This window comes from Opisthocomus hoazin, chromosome 6 (genome assembly GCF_030867145.1).
Source record: "Opisthocomus hoazin isolate bOpiHoa1 chromosome 6, bOpiHoa1.hap1, whole genome shotgun sequence".
In the NCBI taxonomy this organism is placed as follows: Eukaryota; Metazoa; Chordata; class Aves; order Opisthocomiformes; family Opisthocomidae; genus Opisthocomus; species Opisthocomus hoazin.
This window is the reverse complement of record NC_134419.1, coordinates 47,806,384-47,824,642: the sequence shown is the minus strand read 5'-3', so window position 1 is coordinate 47,824,642 and position 18,259 is coordinate 47,806,384. Positions and strand designations below refer to the sequence as shown.

Here is an 18,259-nt window from a genome sequence, read left to right as displayed (position 1 = left end):
TTCAATATACAACATTCATCTGTATTTTCCTTAGGGGAACACAAACAGATTCTGATCATACCATCTTCTTAGTGCCTGTGGAAAATCAGCATAACTGCATGAAATCAGAGCAACATGTTAACTTTTCCTGAATGTTGCTAAGATCAAACTTTGGTTCAGAGTGGGTGAATTTTATTTATATATGGGAAATTTTCATAGAATTTTAAGTATCAATAGGCATTTAACTCTTTTTTTTCATAAACATCAAATGTACCTAAGTAAAAAAATCTTCCAGTTCTAATTTTCAATGACATTAAGTGGTTTTCTGCATAAGTAATAATACAGTGTTTTCACTTAAATGGGAATTGTGTATCCTTAATGTTTTATGAACATAATACAGATACTATTTGTTTCAGATAGTCCTAGTGCATGTACTATAATGGAAAAGAAAATGTCTAGATGATATCTCAATGTTTACACTTAATGTTATTTTTAAAGGTATTTCTTAATAATAAGAAAAGCATAGGTTGAGATATGAAATTAATGCAGATGTAATTAAGGAACCCCTTCCCCTTAGCTCTGCTTCAGTGGATTTAATGATAAAAATTCAGTGCATATAGACCATGTAATCAGATACAGAAATAGTTGTAATCCTTTTTCCTGGAGGATACAAAACAGAATCTAAACAGTCTCTGAGCTTATAGAATTCCAATTCTTCATGTAATTAGAGAAAAAAAGTAATAGATACGTTCTTCAATAGTTGGTAACTTTGGGAACTTTTGCAATAGTGAAGACCTTTTGTGAAGGTGCTGTCATTAATCCCTAAGGCAAGATTGTTTACTACAGCGCATTTCTACTGCTTAGTCCAGTCCCTGTCAAAAAACCTCCCAAGGGATGGGCTTTATTAATTAAACTGTCAGTCAAATTTTTCTGTCCTGTTTCTTTTTTCTAGTCAGACTAGTAATTCCTTAACTCTTACTCCTCAAAAATCTGCCTTTATGTTGTCATGGCGATCTTCAAGCCAAGAAAATAAATGTTACAGATCTTTTTTTGTATAACTGTTAAGAAGTCTTGTTTTTCCTTCCCAAGAAGGAGGCAGGCTTTTTCTGTAAGGTGGAGGAATTGGGCTGGATTTGTCACTCTACTACATCTTATTGCTAGAGACTGTAACAGGCTTAGGGCTGAGAAGAAATCATCGACAGCCTTAAGAAACCACTAGCTTTCTTCTAGCAAAAGGTCAAGTCTGGCCTGGTTATGCCCTGTTTTTGATATGCTCAGGCCTATCTCACTATGTGTTGCTTCTGATTGACCAGCCCCATCTTGCAGTATTTCTTGACCGTTTGAAGAAATCTGCTGTTTTGCCTAAGAAAATGAGTCTCAGTTAATGACAGTGAGGCTTAAAATAGGTTCCTGATTAAAGACTCGATGAGTCGCGTAATTCTTCTAAATGGCACTGATGACAGGCAGGCATGTCTGTCCCATGCTGAATATATTTTGAACCATCACTGCTCTGCGGAGCAGAGGACAATGGTTGGTGACAATACTGTCTTCTAAATAGCCACTGTGCCAAAAATAAAGTAGAACGCAGGGTGTGGATAGGGATGTTAACCCCCTGCCCTTCCCAATATTGCCAGTAAAACATAGTGTTAGAAGCATTTAATGAAGATACAGCAAAGCTGATGCCAGTAGGAAATCAAACCCAAAAGGCTTTCCAGGTAAATCTGCTTGTCTGGTTATGACACAGGGAAATGTTCATTTTCTGCTGTGGTGTAAGACCGTTTGAGCTAAACTAACCTGTTTCCTGAATACTGCTGCCTTGCCTTCTACTCAAATGGTCTCCTCCTCAACTCCTGCAGTGCGCAGTTTGCAGCAGGAACACTGACTGCATGCTGTGTGTGCTGATGGGACGTGGCTAGAGTGTGGCTTTAGGAAAGCAGGCGTGAGAACTTGACCTCTCTTCCTTTCATGCATGAAGAAATTACAGAAGAAGAGAGGTTCTGTAGCTCCTTCCCTTGCCTCCCTCTTTTCACGCCTGTCCGCATGGGAAGGAGAGTTAAGTTTTTGCTATGTAATAAATAAGAGGTCGCTTTCTCTTCTTTGTGGTTTCTCTCTCATTATGTACAACTGTGTGGAGTCTATCTTCAGTAGCAAGGAAGAAGTATTTGAGGGACTACTTTATCACTTTTGAAAAGTCCGACTCTTGCGTATCACAGGGCTGTCTGAAGCCTTCTTCAGAGGCAGGAGAGGTGACACCAATTTTTCACTTGTGCACTCAGGTTCCCACAGGGGCTAAGTTGATTTTGGGGTGCTTTAGCAGTGTCTGCCATGAGTTTCAGTGACTGGGACTATCATTGTGCTACCATTACATGTATCAGAAAATACATGCATTCTTGCACGAATTTTAGTCTGCAAAGTTAACTAGAATTTGGTATGGTACATGGCATTACCAGGTAATGACTTTCTTTAGGCAGTTAGCCTTTAATCAACAGCTTTCTGCAATATACATGAAAATGAATTGACTAAAATTTGCTCTCAAGCACAATAACATTCTTTGTTCTGCGGCTGCTTATCAAGGTCATCCGACACCACCACGACAAGCTAAGGGACCTTCATCCCCTTCCTTCGTTCACCAGAATTTCCCATTATAAGCGTTGCGGACCTGCCCAGTTGACAAAAACTTCCTATCTGTATGCTAATCAGATTACCAAAATCCTTTTAAAATCTACACCTTATTTTTCCACATCACCCCATGAAATAAAGCAGACTTCTATAGATAGCTTTCTCATTTAAGGAATGTAACTGCAATAAAGAATAATGAGCACATCAGTTTAATATATTCTGATCCCCATTTACCTTTTAGTACCTAAAGAGTGACAAAACCATAGGAACAGTGAAATAACTCAGTTGTCTCTATGGAATTCTGAGTGAAACCAGAAGGGAAAATGGATCAAACATCATGTCTTTTTTCCCCAAAATACTCCTGAAAGTTCTGTGGGAAAAATTATTTTAGAGGTCATAAATTCTTTGTTTTCAAGCCAGTTTTTTATAGAACCAATTGATCAGAGATGGGGACTGTAAGGTATGGTGTATCCACATGAATATACTCACTTAAAATTGAAAGAGTGAGGCCTCCAAATCAAATTAGCAAATACTATGAAGCTCTTCTCATAATAGTTCATAGAGAAAGTAATGCATAAGCTAACAGAGCTTATTAAAGCTCGAGATTGAATTTTGCGTGTGGGTGCGTGTGTAGTGACCTATATTTAACATCTCGTCTTTACCATCTCAGTCTTCTGCGTGTTCCTGTCCAGCACTTAACTTTCGCATGGGCAGGAATTAACCTCCCTTTCATGCCTACTCAGCAACCTTTAAAATTCCCGTATGCATCCTTCCGCTGACGCAGACGGCTAACGGCGATCCCAGTGCGCAGTGCTGCCTTTCTCTCTGACCGCTCCCTTGCATTGCCTTCAGCCCAACAAGGGCAAAGCAGCTCTTGCGTGTAGCAGGCTTTCCAACAGGCACGTGTAACCCAGAGGTACTCCGCGGTGGTCTGTGGATCGTCAGACTGGTTCACAGAGCTTTGATTAGGGTGAGCTGGAGAACCAGCTGATCGCATCACACTGGCACTGCTTCCTTTACTCCGCTTCTAAATTGCATTAATGTCTGCAAAATTACCCTGAATACTAATAACTTCCTAGTAGTTTATTTCCACGTAAGCATTTGTTGTAGTTGACCCAGAATGTTATATGATTACAAATGAGAGAGAGGGAAGGTAAGAAAATCCTTAAGAGAATTTATAAAATAAAATGTAATCCATATTTTGAAAGAATGACATCTGCTCTAATTCAAACCACTGATTTGGTTCAGCAACTGAATAGAAAAGACACATTAGTGTCTTTCAGATGCAGCTTCAAACCTAGGATAATATCATGTAGAGAAAGTATGAATTTTCTTATCATGGATGAGCACAAATTAAAAAGTAGCTCTAAAAAAACTACCAGCTGAAACTCAGATCTGTAGGTTCTTGTTCCTCTCTCATCTTCCCTGGAGAAAAGCGAAGTCATGATGAGAAGGAACACTTTGGTGAAAGGGCAATAATTTCCTGGTGTACAGTACCTGAACTTGTTGTGCATTGGTTTTGTCTGTAATGGTCACAAATACGAGCTGAAAGTCCTGATCCCATGCGTGGGTGCCTGGTAGCACATACCCGCACTTTACCAGTGAGGCTACAAAAAGCTCGAGGGAACCACTCGGATAAATGCAACTGCACACTTAAGGCCAAGATAGGGAATAATTACGTGAAATATACCTTGGCTCAAACTGGTCCACACGCTCAGAATTTTGCAGTCCTTGTTGTTATTGAAGTGATGTGTTTCCCAATAAGACAAATTGGAGTACACATACTTGCATGCCAAATATCACTACGTAAATCTTGGAGAAGAGTTAACTTTCACCGACACCGATGCTGCTGTATTACCAGCTGCATTTATTCTTGGACTGTTAAATGTAACAGCACACCAGTAGATGTCACTAAAATGCATCCACGGGAGGTATTTGGTTTGATTTTAGTGAGCTGCTTTGACTGAGTTCCATACTACCTGTTGAGAATGAGTTGCTGGTTGTTTTTTCTTCCACTGAATATATGATAATGCTTTTCCTGTCCTGTGGCACTGTCTGCATGAACCAGGACACCTTCTGGGAGAAATGTACTTCCCTGTTTTGGAAAGCAGACATACCAGTAGGATATACTGCAACCATTTTTGAGTGGGCTGCTCACATTCTTAACTACAGTGGCTGAAAAAGAGAGACTCGCTCTTCTACCCCTTTTTTTCTGATCCCAAGCTTCAGTTTTCACTAAACCCGCATGATAGTTGTCTTCTGTCCTGTCCAGTTAACTGCTTATGATTTCTTTGTGTGTCTTGCAGTGTCTTTGTGAAGATAACAAAAATATAGCTGGTGGGGAGGGGGGAGATAATCTCCACAATAAACCACTAGAAAAACTGAATTTTTTATTTCTATATATATAGACCCCTATAATCTGTAAGTCTTAATAACTGTTTCCTCTTTGAAAAAAGGCCAGTATATATCTGTCAGGTTCAACAGAAGACTACTGGTTGATACAGGAAAATACTGATAAACTGAATAGTAATATTTGTAAAAAAAATCCATAATCTCTTATTAAAGAGGGTGAGCTGATATTTTAAATACTCAGCTGGGATTCAGGAGAACTTATTTCAGTTCTTCGCCCTGCCATGGACCTTCTTTTTGACCACGAGCAATTGTATTAAATTTTCATTCCTCATTTCTAAAATGAGAAAAATACTGTTTTGCTCCATTAGAATACGGAGAAAAAAATCAATTATAATATTCACTTATTGCTTCAGTACTAAAAGACAGAGAAGAGTTGAAGGACCATGTGGTCTGTCGGGATGCCTAATGTTCCTTGTGTCATCAGATCTTCAGTACAGGTTAAATGATTCTACAGCGTTTTAATGGAACAGAGAAGAGCTATTCAAGAGAGAATCTGATCTGTTATTCCCTAAGGAGAAGGCAGATGGAAGGTGCACAAGCTCTACATCTTAGGTCACCTGTTACATATAAATGTTTCTTTGGGAATCTTTTAGATTTGGTTTCCAAAAATAAAATAGAATGGGAAAGTATTCCAATGTCCAGATCTGAACATACAGTTCAGATTCAACAGACTCCCTTATTGGAAACTCTCTGAAGTTTCTTCAGGCTCTTTTTAGGATCTTGTAGCACACACGAGCTTGGATTGCAAATGAATTTTACATTTTGTTGGTCAAACTATTATAAGTCTTGCTAGTGTGTGGAAGGGAAAGACTCTATCATTTCGTTTGCTCTGTCTTTATGGCCATATCATGTAGCATATTTTTAAGAGAAGGAAACATTTCATAATTTCCATTGTATAATATTCTGTGTGATTGGGAAGACAGTGTATTGCATAAATAAATCTTCTTTGAGATATATGTCCGATATTTAATAAAATCTGTGGGAGTTGCGCTGTTCTCAGAATCATTGACTAAGGCCCTTCTGTCAAAAGCCATTTCAGCTGGGGACTAAAAGTGCTGCAGACAAAGAAACATTAATATTAAATCTCTCCCAGATAGCTCAAAACTACTATTCACTACTGTCAGTTATTTGAGCAGCCTGTAGATACAAAATGCTCATAATATTCTGAGCCAAATTCTTTCATCTGGTGAAGGTATCGACTTCACTGAGCCTGCCCCAGGGATGTATTTGACTCAAAAGTGAAATTAATTCTGTGTTCAGTTAGCAAAAAATGTTTGATTGTAAAGGCTGAAAATCCAACAGTCCATTCCTCAGAATGCAGGTATTGCCAATATGAGACACATTTGCTCTTGAGCCTTCCTCGCTGTTAGCCAAACGGGAATTACTGCTCTTCACTGGGAAGAGAAATAGTTCCTGGAAACAAAACTGCGAAGAAGTATTGTGTGCCTTTGAGCTCATCTTTCCCTTTACTCTCTGCCTTTTCCTTTGCTGTATTCTGTGGAAGTACGTTTACTATACTTCTCTCTCTCTTTTTAACCTGCACAACCCCCCTGCCATTATCCTATACCTGCGCACTCATGGAAGAAGCTTTCATGAAATCCTGACCTCAAGGTCAAGTGACCTTTTCCTGCATGCGTCAGTATAGCCGCAGCTAGTGGAGCAGAAAAGTCTGGGTCAGATTAATAGCACCAACAGAGGCCTAATGCCGCTTCTGCCTGACCCCAACTGCCTGCCTTCTGGTCTTGACTATAATTTCTCATAGAATATTTGGTAACACTGGAAATAAGCAATGCTTTATTCTTTTCAGGCTGTGACTGTGTTTGTTAACATTCTCGCATGATTATGGCTTTTGGTATACTAACACTTCCCCCCGCCCCCCACGCGCAGTTTCTAATCCACCCTCCTCTACCTTGTTTCGTCCTGGCTTTCCTATACCTGATGTTCCGGTGAACTCACGGCTTGGTTACCATAAAGACCGTGTTTGGTTTCTCATTGCTTTAGAGTGGTGAACCAATTGATCTTTTGGGGGTGTTTACTTTCAAGACCGGTTCTTCCATTCTGACCGTAATACCATTCTTAGTCAGCCAGCCACATCTGAAGGTCATTTCAGATCTGCTTCTGTGTTTGAAAGTCTGGCTTCAAGTTGGGTATTTCAGGGGTTACATTTTAGTTCGAGGTTTTAAAAATTGGTAGACAACACCTGTGCCCAAACCTTTGCTGATGTAACCTGGATTGGTTTTTATAACTTTGTTGGAGCTAAACTATGGAGAGAGTATGTGACTGTATGTATATACATATGTGCACATACATAAACACAGAGAGAAATATATGAAATACTATTAATAATGTGGAAAATATTAAGAATAGCCTTCCAAACATAATGTAAGATAATGACTGGAGACCAGCAAATCCACATAAATAAATACATGCATTCCTTTTTTCCCAAAGGACTTTTTAGAAAGAAGGTTCAGTTGGGTAAATGAAGACATTGGCTTTGTGTTTTGTAATTTGAGATCCCAGTTAAGAAAAACGTTCTCATTTGGCATATTTCAACTTTAAATGTGTTGAAATTCCAGCATAATTCCTTAAATAGGAAAGGACATAACCACTCACTAAATTGCTAAGTATTGAGATTATCTCAATTACTTAGTTGGATTTCAAATTTAGGGGTCTAAGGCTAAAGGATTCTATTTATGAAAATACCTCTATCTTAAATCCTCACATAGATACACAATTGCATGCACTTAAACTGAACAGTTATTTTTGTAAGCGTGTATGTGTGTTTACAGAATAACAGCCTAATTCTCTGTCACTGAAATTCAGGCTGACTTACTGCTCACCTCAGTGAAGGAATGATTTCACTTGTTTCTAATCCAACTTAGATTGAGAAAACCACTACTTATTTGGGTAGGACAGAGAATTTTTAAGTGATGCTGACATGTATAATCCATCTTGTATGAGTCTGTTAAGCATTTACCTGCTTATCACTTCAAAATATTGCATCTTTGAAGACTGCCCAAGTCTGATTATTTTTACTACTTGGAGTGGGCATCAGAATATGTTCTGCTGGAATTTTCTTGAAATTTTCTTCTAAGAGGGAACTTTTTAAAGTCAAAACTATGCCTGAAATTATACACATACATACAAAGTCTAATTTGTACCTGTTAATTTTCCTTCATTTTACTTTAATATTGAAACAGTTGTTTGCAACTGAGAAGCAGCATACAGTAAACTTGCATATTTGGTGGGATTCACTTGGAGAACTGAAGAGGTTTCTCACAACTATTCATGAGCAACCACTCTAGGATGCTTTTTGCAACCAAACATTTCTTGTCAACCCATCTTCTTTCTCCCTGTTGTGGGTTATGGATTTGTTTTTTTTTCCACCACTGGCAACTGCATTTACTTTATTCATACTGTATCCCTCCTTCCGCAGAGACAAGGAGAATGTTGCTGCAGCATCAGAAAACAGGTAATGTTTGCTCTGTGTGTTTGGCTTACCTCCTGTTCAGAGTTTACCTCTGCTTTCCCCGTGTTGTCTTACCTCAAAGCCGTGAAGTTTGTACACTGTTTGAGCAGATGATGGCAGTGGAGGTTTCGGATACCCGAGTTTGCTGGCATTTCTTTCTAATGTAGAAGTCGAAAAGCTCTGTGAGATGGGGCAGGCGGGGATCATGTTTCTTACAACTTATAGACCTGAAAAATAAGAAGCTTTTATCAAATGTTCTTGCAATGGAGTATTGTCAGTTTGTGATGGAGTTTTAAGAATAATTTCCATTTTAAACTTTATCTACATTGTTCAAGGTGTTTTTAAAATCTAAATAAGATTATATTTTTGGTACTTTAAGAACATTTATGTATCAGATTCTTGCATATCTTGATTGGTCCTTGATGTGTTATGAGGTTCAAAACATAGTATCTCTGGAAGTAAGTTCTTTCATTTCAAAAGTTGTTTTCTCCCAAAGAATCACAACACATTTTGTGGTTACATATAGAAATGTGTTGTTTTCTATTAGTTCATATACTAAAACATACAAGTAATGAAACACAGGTACTTCTTGAGTGAATCTGACATTCTTTAATGGAGCAAAGAAATGCCTCTTAGTTTGTTGCGAAAAGATTTCTGTTGCACTGCTTTCCTCTGTCTTGTTGATTCCTGCCTAAACAATGTGCAACCACTTTTTTTTTAAGAAGACAGCTCACATTTGAACAAAGGTTGCACAGAGTTAAAATCCAAGTGCAAGCGTTATCATTACTAATGACACAAGCAATGGCCACCAGCACTTGGAACAGTAGGGAAAATTGATTTTTATTTTTTAAATTAATTATGTCAACAGAATGAAACAAACCCTTTGATTCTTGTATAACAACTGTATATAAATTAAATTGAAAGAACAAGTAACACGTTAGCATTTCACTAGCAGTTTCATTTGTGTAAAATCATCAACAGGACTATGCAGCTGCTCCACTGAAATCTCTCTTTTTTTTTATTATTTTATTTCATTTTATTTTACCAGGAACAATTTCTGATATATGACTGGTGTTAGTGTCATACGTTACCTTAATCTTGCATGGTTTGTCATATCATAGCTTTTCTCCACCTCCATTATCATCACAGCTCTGCTATATGTCTTATTTTGATATTCCTAGCAGTATGGTTTCCAGATTTAACACAAGGTACCTTTTTAATTCTTAAAGACTTTCCTGGTCTTAAGCAGTAATAAACTAATACACTCTCAAGATTTGTCATGACTTCATCTGCAATATCATGATGGTCTCCTATGGTAGAAGGAATTTGGAGATACAAAAAGAGGATGCTGGATATTTACAGGTATAAACCTTCTTCCAGGAAAAAGAAAAGTCAGAAAAAGAAAGCCTTCATTATTAAACCTAGGCTTAACTTGGCTTTTCAGGTATGAGCTTCAACACTTTTGGTTTTGGGTTTTTTTATCCCGAAGGCTTTACTCCATATAAATAGTGACTGCTGTCTCAAAGGGCCAGGTATTAGCATGCTAAAATGCTGCTTTGTTTGGTATGGTAGACAGTAATCACACGTATCTCTGAAAACTAAACAATCAAACAACCCTTTTTCTATTAAACTACTAGCTGCTTCTGTGGCTGGAATTCTGTCTCAGCCTCAAAAGCCTGCTATTACCTAGGAAAATCAGTGACAGGACCATAAACACCTCATTTACAAATCGCCTTGTAATCTTTGTTACCCAGGCCTACAGCTACTACGCATGCGCCACAGTATGCAACCTCAAGTATTTGGCATCCTAAATCGGGCGCCACGGATGCCAGCACTGACAGTGCTAAGCCACTGGCCTCCAAGGGGTCTGGGAGGCTCGGAGCGGGTACAAGTCAGAGGGAGGCCAGGTTCACCACTGCTGGCCAGAAAGTCCCTCTTGCTGCATCCAGTAACCGAAGGTACACGGGGCGTGTGACTGCATAACTGACCTGGTTTGGAGCTTTGGAATGGTTTGGTAATAACAGCCTCTAACTCCCTCGGACGGAAATGCCCATTGCCTAAAGGGCAGGTGTCGAAGTTCCACAGATTCCAGCGAGCTCTAATTCACGAGGGTTTTCCATTTTGAGTGGCACTCCGAAGGATCTCGCCTGCAAAACGGTGGCAACAGTCATGAAGCACCTTCTGCAGAGAAACAGCAGCTGTGTTATGCACTGTATTTCTGCAGACGTTCCCATAGTCAAATGCGAATCTCTTCTACGTTAGGCCTTTCTCTAAACACCTTCTCTGGCACTTTTTTCCTACAAATGCTGCAATAAGAAATAATTTTTGCCTATTCATTTTTATTTTTGTTCCCTATGTTTTCAATTCTTTACAAGAGATCTTTTGGAGGATTTGAAACAAAAAGAACTTCATTTGGGAGACTAAGTACTGCTTTAATAATCCACTTGATTTTTATTTGGACAGAAAGTCTCAGAACTTAGGACTTTACTGAGAGACAAGTGTAAACTGCACTTATTTTTTTAAATGTTAGAGTGCATTTGTTGCTGTGTTTTCTCAGTATGGTTGTTAACCATTATGATCCTCTTAACCTCTACTGATCTGTGTTCCTTTTCATGAGTGAAAACCAGCTGAGAAGAGATGTGTGTTTGTTTCATCCATATAACTTACTCACATTGTGCATTTTATGTTTGTTACCACAAATATGGAGATGTTTGAGAACATCCATTTCCTTTGATTTTCCCTAAAATGCAAAATACTGTAAAGATTAATAGTGTACAGAATGACTGTATTTAAAAAAACAAGAACACAACAAAAACCTGTATAACACATGTAATAATGAAGCTGTTATAACAGGCGATCTGTTTTATAAAGCAGCATTCACATTTACCAGTTCTTAAAATTCTTCTGCACTCTTTCAGATTGAAAATCTAGAAAGGAGGCAATCTTGAGAAGGAAGTGATGTTATTTTATTTGAGTATTGTAATAAAATTATTTAAAATTTATAGTGGTTAAACTAAACACAGTCAAGTTAGTGTGAGTTCTTTCTATAAAACTGAGTAGAGAATTAGTTACCAACGGCATATTTTGTATGTAACCAGATCACCCTAATTTTTCAGGTTTATATCTACCTCATTTATATTTATTCCAATTCCTTGTTCCATCAATTAATATATTCTACTCTGGCTCTGCAGGAAGGTGATCAAGCCTCTAACATTTTAATCACATAAAAAGAACTATCACAAACATCATGCAAGATAAAATTTGTTTGTATTTCTTTTACATTTTACAAGGTATTCCAGTATATTTGCATTTATTTTACTTCCATGTCTGTCCCATTCAAATCTGTCTCCACACAGGTCCATGTCCACAGATACTGGGTTTTTTTCTTTCTTTCTTTTAAATATGTATCAGTGAGTATGTGGTTTTGGTTAACATTTTGGAGATCGTTAGAATAATTAAGTAACTTCACTGTTTTCTTCTATTCTTTTGAGATCTGTAGCAAATTCCCTTTCACTTCAGTGAAAACAGAAAGACAAAATAGGTGAAACGCTAGTTTGCATTTGGTTTTAGGACATGCATCAAGTTCCATTTTTATGTGCAGTACAGTTTCAGTCTTGTCCTGTCTGCCAAACCAAAGATGTGCAAATACTGGATTTTGACTGAACAGCTTTTAATGTGACAATTCCAGTACCCGCTGCTGCACGGGGTGAAAAAAATCCTGCGAGTATTAAAACTCATTAAGAGACTAGCCCGTGCTCCGTAGCTGCGATGTGCAGGATACAGCTGCTCTGCCACAGAGCTACGGCAGGATCAATAACAGAGACTAGGCGGAAGAGTTTACATCATAACGCAAAAGCATCAAGATGGAAAAACTGATCTGAATTTCAAATGCGTGTTAGGATGGACAAACTTTTGCAAAACTGTTGCAGAACTTTTGGTGTAGTGAATTGCAAACCAGAATTCCAAACACGGTGAGTATTTTCAGGAGCTCACTTATTATGCGCACAATTGCAGATGAAACTCATAAGGGAGAAAATACTGATTTTCTGCTTTATGTCGTGGGCTGCATTCAGCTTTGAAATTGGTGGGCATAACAACGACACTTCCATTTCAGCTAATCAAACGGCAAAATATTCAGCTCAAATAGAAGACAACATCACTTAGGACTACCAAACCACACGAGAAGGTGGAGGAGGGGGACAGGGGAAATGGGACAGTCCCTTGCAGAGCAAGGGGCATCACGAATTGTGAAGTACCAAGCACTCACTCCAGATCCTGAGGAGCAGAACTCGTTGAGTCAGTGCTTCCGAGAGAAGCAAAAGAAAATGTCAGAATGGCTGAATGACAGAGGAAATATTTGCACAATGGCAAATTCGCATAGGAAAAAAACCTGAGGGAAAGAATGTTAAAAGGACTAAGGTTTGGCTGAAAAACAGTTGTGGAGCTCTAAGATTTCTGCTGTTATTTGATAGTGGCTGTGCTCAGGAAAGAATATTTTGGGTGTTCTTTGTACATTGCACCACAGAATTGCCCAATTCTGTCACCCTGATAGGAGCCATTTGTAAGAACCCAGAGATGTGGCCATATACTTACGAGTTAGGTCAAAAGAATTAAAAATGTACCCATTATGTTTTTACGCCACTGCTTGTGGACAAGACAGCTATGTCATGCACAGCAATGCCCTGATTTAAAAAAAATATATATGTATTAGGATAACTACTAAAGAAAATGAATCTACAGCGCAATAATATGCCATCAAGACAAATGTCCCTTATGCCTGGGGGACATGTGCTTAATTATCACTGAAGTCTGTGCTCCAAAATAGTATCATAATCTGAAAAATAGAATTGCATTTAGTTATTTTTCAGTGGCTTATTTGTTCTGTGGATAACAATTAATAAAATCCACAGTAAAATCTGCCTAAACGCAAAATTAAGCTTTTGTCTTTTCTTGTTTCTGTCTCTTTTTTTTTTTTAACCTCCTTTTAATTTTAAATGACCTAGTGATTTTTGTTAGGTTTATTGACAAGTGAATAATTAATTAATTTCATTGAAATAGTTCAGCAAAGAACGTGAATCTTGTAAGTCCACTTAATGATTCTTTTTTTTCATTTGATGTAAGAGCTAGTGGAAGACAGTAAACTGAACCTCCCAAAAGATCAGTTCATTTCTTAGCAGTGGATGGCTTTGACTACACCATCTTGCAAAGCTGTCTATAGATAACTGCCCCATTTGTCTGTCTGTAAGAGGTGAGTAACGCTTTCCAAATCCGAGTGAGGCTGGAAGGCTAAAATACATCACTGAGCGCTGGGTGCTCTGATAGCAGGTGATGAAAGACACCAGTAGTTCAGTAGGTTACTAAAATGGCCACAGGATACAAGACTAGATTTTTATTATTATTATTCATTTCAATTATTCAGTTTTACAATCAAATTAAGAGAAAATAAATTAAATATCAATATTTCTCTGCTCCATGTTATCTGGGCCACAACAGTACAAGAGGGCCACAGGATAACAACTCCTGCTCTTTAATTACCCAAGTGGTTTTAGAACTGGTGTAGTAGAATTTTATGCTACATCTTCCCCTTGTACTTCGCATACTGTTCTATGTGTCAAAAGTCATCTTCGTGTTGGAGGGGCTGGCCAGTGTAATGTAAGGTGAATTTAGGTCAGACATGAACTGACAATCAATGGACTCCTTTTAAACATCTCTCTCCTATCTGTATTGCTGATTAATCCCAACACAAACCTGTGCTGACTGGATTTCTAGACAATCAGAACTTGCAGGAAACCTGCTGATGCAAGACCATGATAATATCCTTTAAATTGCTTTTCTTCATTTAATTGAAAAGTTTACTCCTAGTGTAAACTTCAGCTGCAGGAGTAAGTATTGGGTGAAATTTATCCCAGCTCAAAGAGTTTGTGACAGGCTCTTTGCAGCCATTTCAGTACTGCATGCCACGTTTCCTCCCACGGGCTTCAGTGGGAGCAGGACTTAAGTGCTGTGTGACACCTGGGATAAATTTCAGCCAAGCAGGACCAAAACTGCATTACAGTCTTAACTGCCCATCTGAAAAGGCCTAACAAATGTCTTTATTTCTTTGCATAATTGTGCTTTTCCTGTAACACAGCCTGCTACTATGTTTGCAGCATCAAGTTCAAACATAGTAGGTTTTATGCTCTCCATTTAAACATGCAGCTTCTTAAGATGCTTCTTGTTTTATTTAATTTAACCCTAATTAGTACCCCTGTTGAGCATGCTCCGGTGTCTATCAGCTCTGCCTGTGCTCCTGCACCACATGCTTCAGCACATCAGCCTGCTGCTGCTGCTGCTCAAAATGCCGCCAGTCTGATGACCCCACCAGCAACCACCTCAGTAGTGCAAGAGTCCTTCTCCTCCTCCCTCCAAAGGTAATGCTTCCTCGCTTTGTCCTTTCGCAGATACACCACTGTGTGGCTCTGGAAATGCCGCATACACATTCTTAACTGAAGAATGTAGTATGGAAAAGCTGTAGCCTATTTTATATGCTTTTATATACTTTGGTGTGTTTTCTTATTTTGAAGTATGTTGTTCATGTTTGCAAAGAATTTGCAAAATAAAACTGCCCTAAAAAATAATCAAAGGCAGCTTTAAGTCCGCAATACAGTTAACTTTCCAGAAATCAAGTCTAGGGTTAAAACTAGAAATGTTTTTTCACCACTTATAATAAAACCAAAACAACTCCTCATAGTAGTTACAGCGGTTGAATGAAGGTTTTTTTTAATAATAGTGTTTCTGCAGTATGACATGAAATGGAAAATTAGAAAATGTCATTTACTCACGTGATTGAGCTTACCATGTTGTAGCAGATGTCAGTAGAACATGGTGGCCAATGAGCAATATGTCAATAAAACCATACATTTGATGATTGACTTGCTCTGTAAGGTATTAAGTAATTTCTATTAGATTTATCTCTTTAACTCTCTTTTCTCTAATGAGATTTAGCTATAGAGCTAGAGTGAGTTCCAAGAAGGTATGCATTCATGGCACTTGTAGTACAGTAGGAGTTACAGTTGTACATTAAAAGTTGTCAGACAGTCTGTGAAGAAATGCATGGGATTTATACTGCTGTCACTTACATCATAATAATTTTGGGGATAGTAAGAGCGAATACGTTGGTGCATATTGTTCTTTTCTCTTACATTTTTTTCTACATGAATATTCCTCAAAGATATATATTTTAGCATGCTTTAAAAATCCAAGTAAAAACACATCTCCAGTAATGTAAACAACTGTAAATAACTGAGACCTGAGACGTAGTCTCTCATATCTTAGATGTGTGCACATGGAATTGGAAATGTTCTCTTGGCTTTATTTCTTGTTTAATCTTTGCTAGTTGCCTTAAATTATTTATGCATACCAACTACTTAGTTTCTCCCTTTAGTCAGTTTTTACCTAACTGTGACCTACTGCACTCCAGTGCTTTTATTCCAGTGCAAGAAAATCAATCATCCAGCCAGCAAAGGAGGTTTGAACAAGGTATTATTCTGTCATTCAGAACTGTGCTGAGGCACTTTCACATGAAATGATGATACAGTTTAAGTAGTTTTTATCCCTCCGTTGAAACTGTAACACGAAGAAAATGGATTATCTAATATATGCTTCAAAAATAAATGCCTCTGCTAAACTAATCGTGCCAATGACTTGTGTTTTAAAGAGGAGAATCCTTTGTCTGGTACTGCTTGCATATTAAAAAGTGTAGCTTAAATTCATACTCAAACATCTTCAGATCTTGCAGATAAAAACATGTATCGCTGACACAAGTCCTGTCCTGAAATACTGTCTCTCTTTGTTATCCATAGACTTTGGTTTTAAGATTTTTTTGCATAATGTATGCATTTTGTCTTGTGTTCTGTAGGAATGTGCTTGGTTGTGCTATTCTGTAAGTCTGCAGATGTATGCTCCAGAAAAGCTGTTCCTGGTAACTATGCAGCAGTCCTCTTGCATCTGAACTCCGACAAAGCTTGATTCTGATGTCACTATTTTTGTCTCTGTTAAATTATTTTGTACATGCTTTCATGTATCTTCTGCAGAGTGTTTGCAGCCCCCAGCTCTCTTTCACAGCCTAAGCCTTTCCATGGGTCCAAGAACATGTCATTAGCAGCTTCCACTATTTCATCTGCTATCTCATCTCAGTCTAGGTATATCTGCAAAGCTCTCTTCTTTCCTTGTTTTTTTTTTAACTTAATTTGTTTTTATTCTGTATTACTCTCCCCAACTTAAGGTTTTCAGCAACTTAAGAGATTGGCTTGGCAGGGACTATTGAAAAGCATGATGTGCCTAAAGGAATAGCCTTCTTGCTTATCTTTCACATTAAAAGTGAGCTAGGAAACACCTAAGTTTTAGATTTGGGATATGTGACCAAAAGATCCTTTTGGAACAAAGGTATTTCAGTTGTTTGATTTGTCCTGGTTTTGCCATCTTAAAATGAAGATATTTGTCTAGTGACATTGGGTGAGAATGACAGACTTCTTTTTTTTTTCTTGGTGAAAACACAGGATCACAAGAATCACAGACCTGCTTTTAATATGCTCTTATTCATGACTAATGAAAGACCACTGACACGGAAAAGTAGCATCTATCACTAGAAAGAGAGAAGACCGCTGTACTGCCTCACTGCTAAGCCTTTTCATTGCTTTCATTAACACTTTGTCAAGACTAACAGAGGAGAAAGCAGTAAATTTTAAGATTCATTATTTGAACGTAATCTTCAGAAACAATGAAGAACTGAATCAGCAATATATTTGAGAGGATAATTATCCACGTGTCTCTCATCTTCACATAAAAAGGTAATTGGGAATCACCCAAAGGTGATGTTTGAAACGAATAAAGCCAGCAAGTTTGAAGGCTACACATCAAGAATTATAACGATCTTTCTCAAGAGTGTCATAGAAAACAGCAGTTAAGGGCAATACACAGGCACATACTTGAAAGCATTTTGGTTGGCTTTACATCACTGAAACCATTGCAAAAGTCAAATAGCTACAGAACACAAGATCAGAAGAGTTCTGAGTTTTAGGATGAACGTGGCTATTTACAGCATAGGGAATGTAATTCTCATATGGAGCTGACAAAATTTGAGAAGTAAAATTAAGTGCTGAACCAATTCTGTTTATTTGAGTGGAAGTACACTAACCGTTGACTTTAGTTTCAATTAAACTATGAAGGTGAATGTCATCAGAATGTTTCCCAGAACAGAGGGTAAGAACAGATACAAGGCTGTTTACTGCCATTGGCATCTATTTTTTTGTATGAACTTTCAAAATTCCGAAGTGATTTATTTGGACAATTCCTTATTTGTGGGTGTCCATCATAAAATATCTTAAGAGAACCTAATTTTCACATTGAGTACTCAGTGCATTTCAGAAGTAATTCTCACACCGCTTTTTCATTCAGTCCTGTGGTATGATAAGGCTGTCAAATGTCACCAGTACTATTTCATCCACGGTTTGTTTTACTAACGATTCTCTCTGTCAGCTGGAATGATCACATATGTCTATGAGAAGAGGGTCCTACATAGTTGTGGTAGGAGACAGTTAAAAGCCTCTTATAACCAGGGAAAGTCCCTTGCTTCCTAAGCAACAATAACTCTGCATATTTGAGTTTGTTTATAATGCTGGCATGTAAAACCTAGTTATTTCTTCTGTGCTACAGAAAAGACTCAGTATTTCTCTCAGCTGAGCACTGAAATGTATCCATCAGTCAGAACATGAAATTAAATTGAAGCCTTAGTGACTACTC

The 18,259-nt window shown here is 37.9% G+C and overlaps 1 protein-coding gene and 1 long non-coding RNA gene across 14 annotated transcripts in view; one reads left to right on the top strand and one right to left on the bottom strand.

Moving 5' to 3' along the window:
* The window catches only part of LOC142361616 (uncharacterized), a 60,019-nt gene that overhangs the window by 6,793 nt on the left and 34,967 nt on the right, over nucleotides 1-18,259 (bottom strand). For 6 of the 8 annotated variants that reach the window (XR_012764260.1, XR_012764253.1, XR_012764254.1 and 3 more), the window contains 3 exons: nucleotides 15,315-15,396; nucleotides 10,468-10,626; nucleotides 8,555-8,706 (listed from right to left, as the gene is read on the bottom strand). This is a non-coding gene — a long non-coding RNA (uncharacterized LOC142361616). Of the gene's footprint in view, nucleotides 1-8,554; nucleotides 8,707-10,467; nucleotides 10,661-15,300; nucleotides 15,397-18,259 lie in introns of all 8 variants that reach the window. The other 2 variants (XR_012764259.1, XR_012764257.1) reach the window with 2 other exon arrangements.
* LDB3 (LIM domain binding 3) overlaps nucleotides 1-18,259 on the top strand; it is a 127,603-nt gene that overhangs the window by 84,618 nt on the left and 24,726 nt on the right. For 2 of the 6 annotated variants that reach the window (XM_075423018.1, XM_075423017.1), the window contains exons 9-11: nucleotides 8,447-8,482; nucleotides 10,234-10,437; nucleotides 16,552-16,659. In XM_075423018.1, coding sequence (XP_075279133.1) covers nucleotides 8,447-8,482; nucleotides 10,234-10,437; nucleotides 16,552-16,659 — 348 coding nt within the window. The remainder of the gene's footprint in view (nucleotides 1-8,446; nucleotides 8,483-10,233; nucleotides 10,438-16,551; nucleotides 16,660-18,259) is intronic. The other 4 variants (XM_075423020.1, XM_075423019.1, XM_075423022.1 and 1 more) reach the window with 2 other exon arrangements.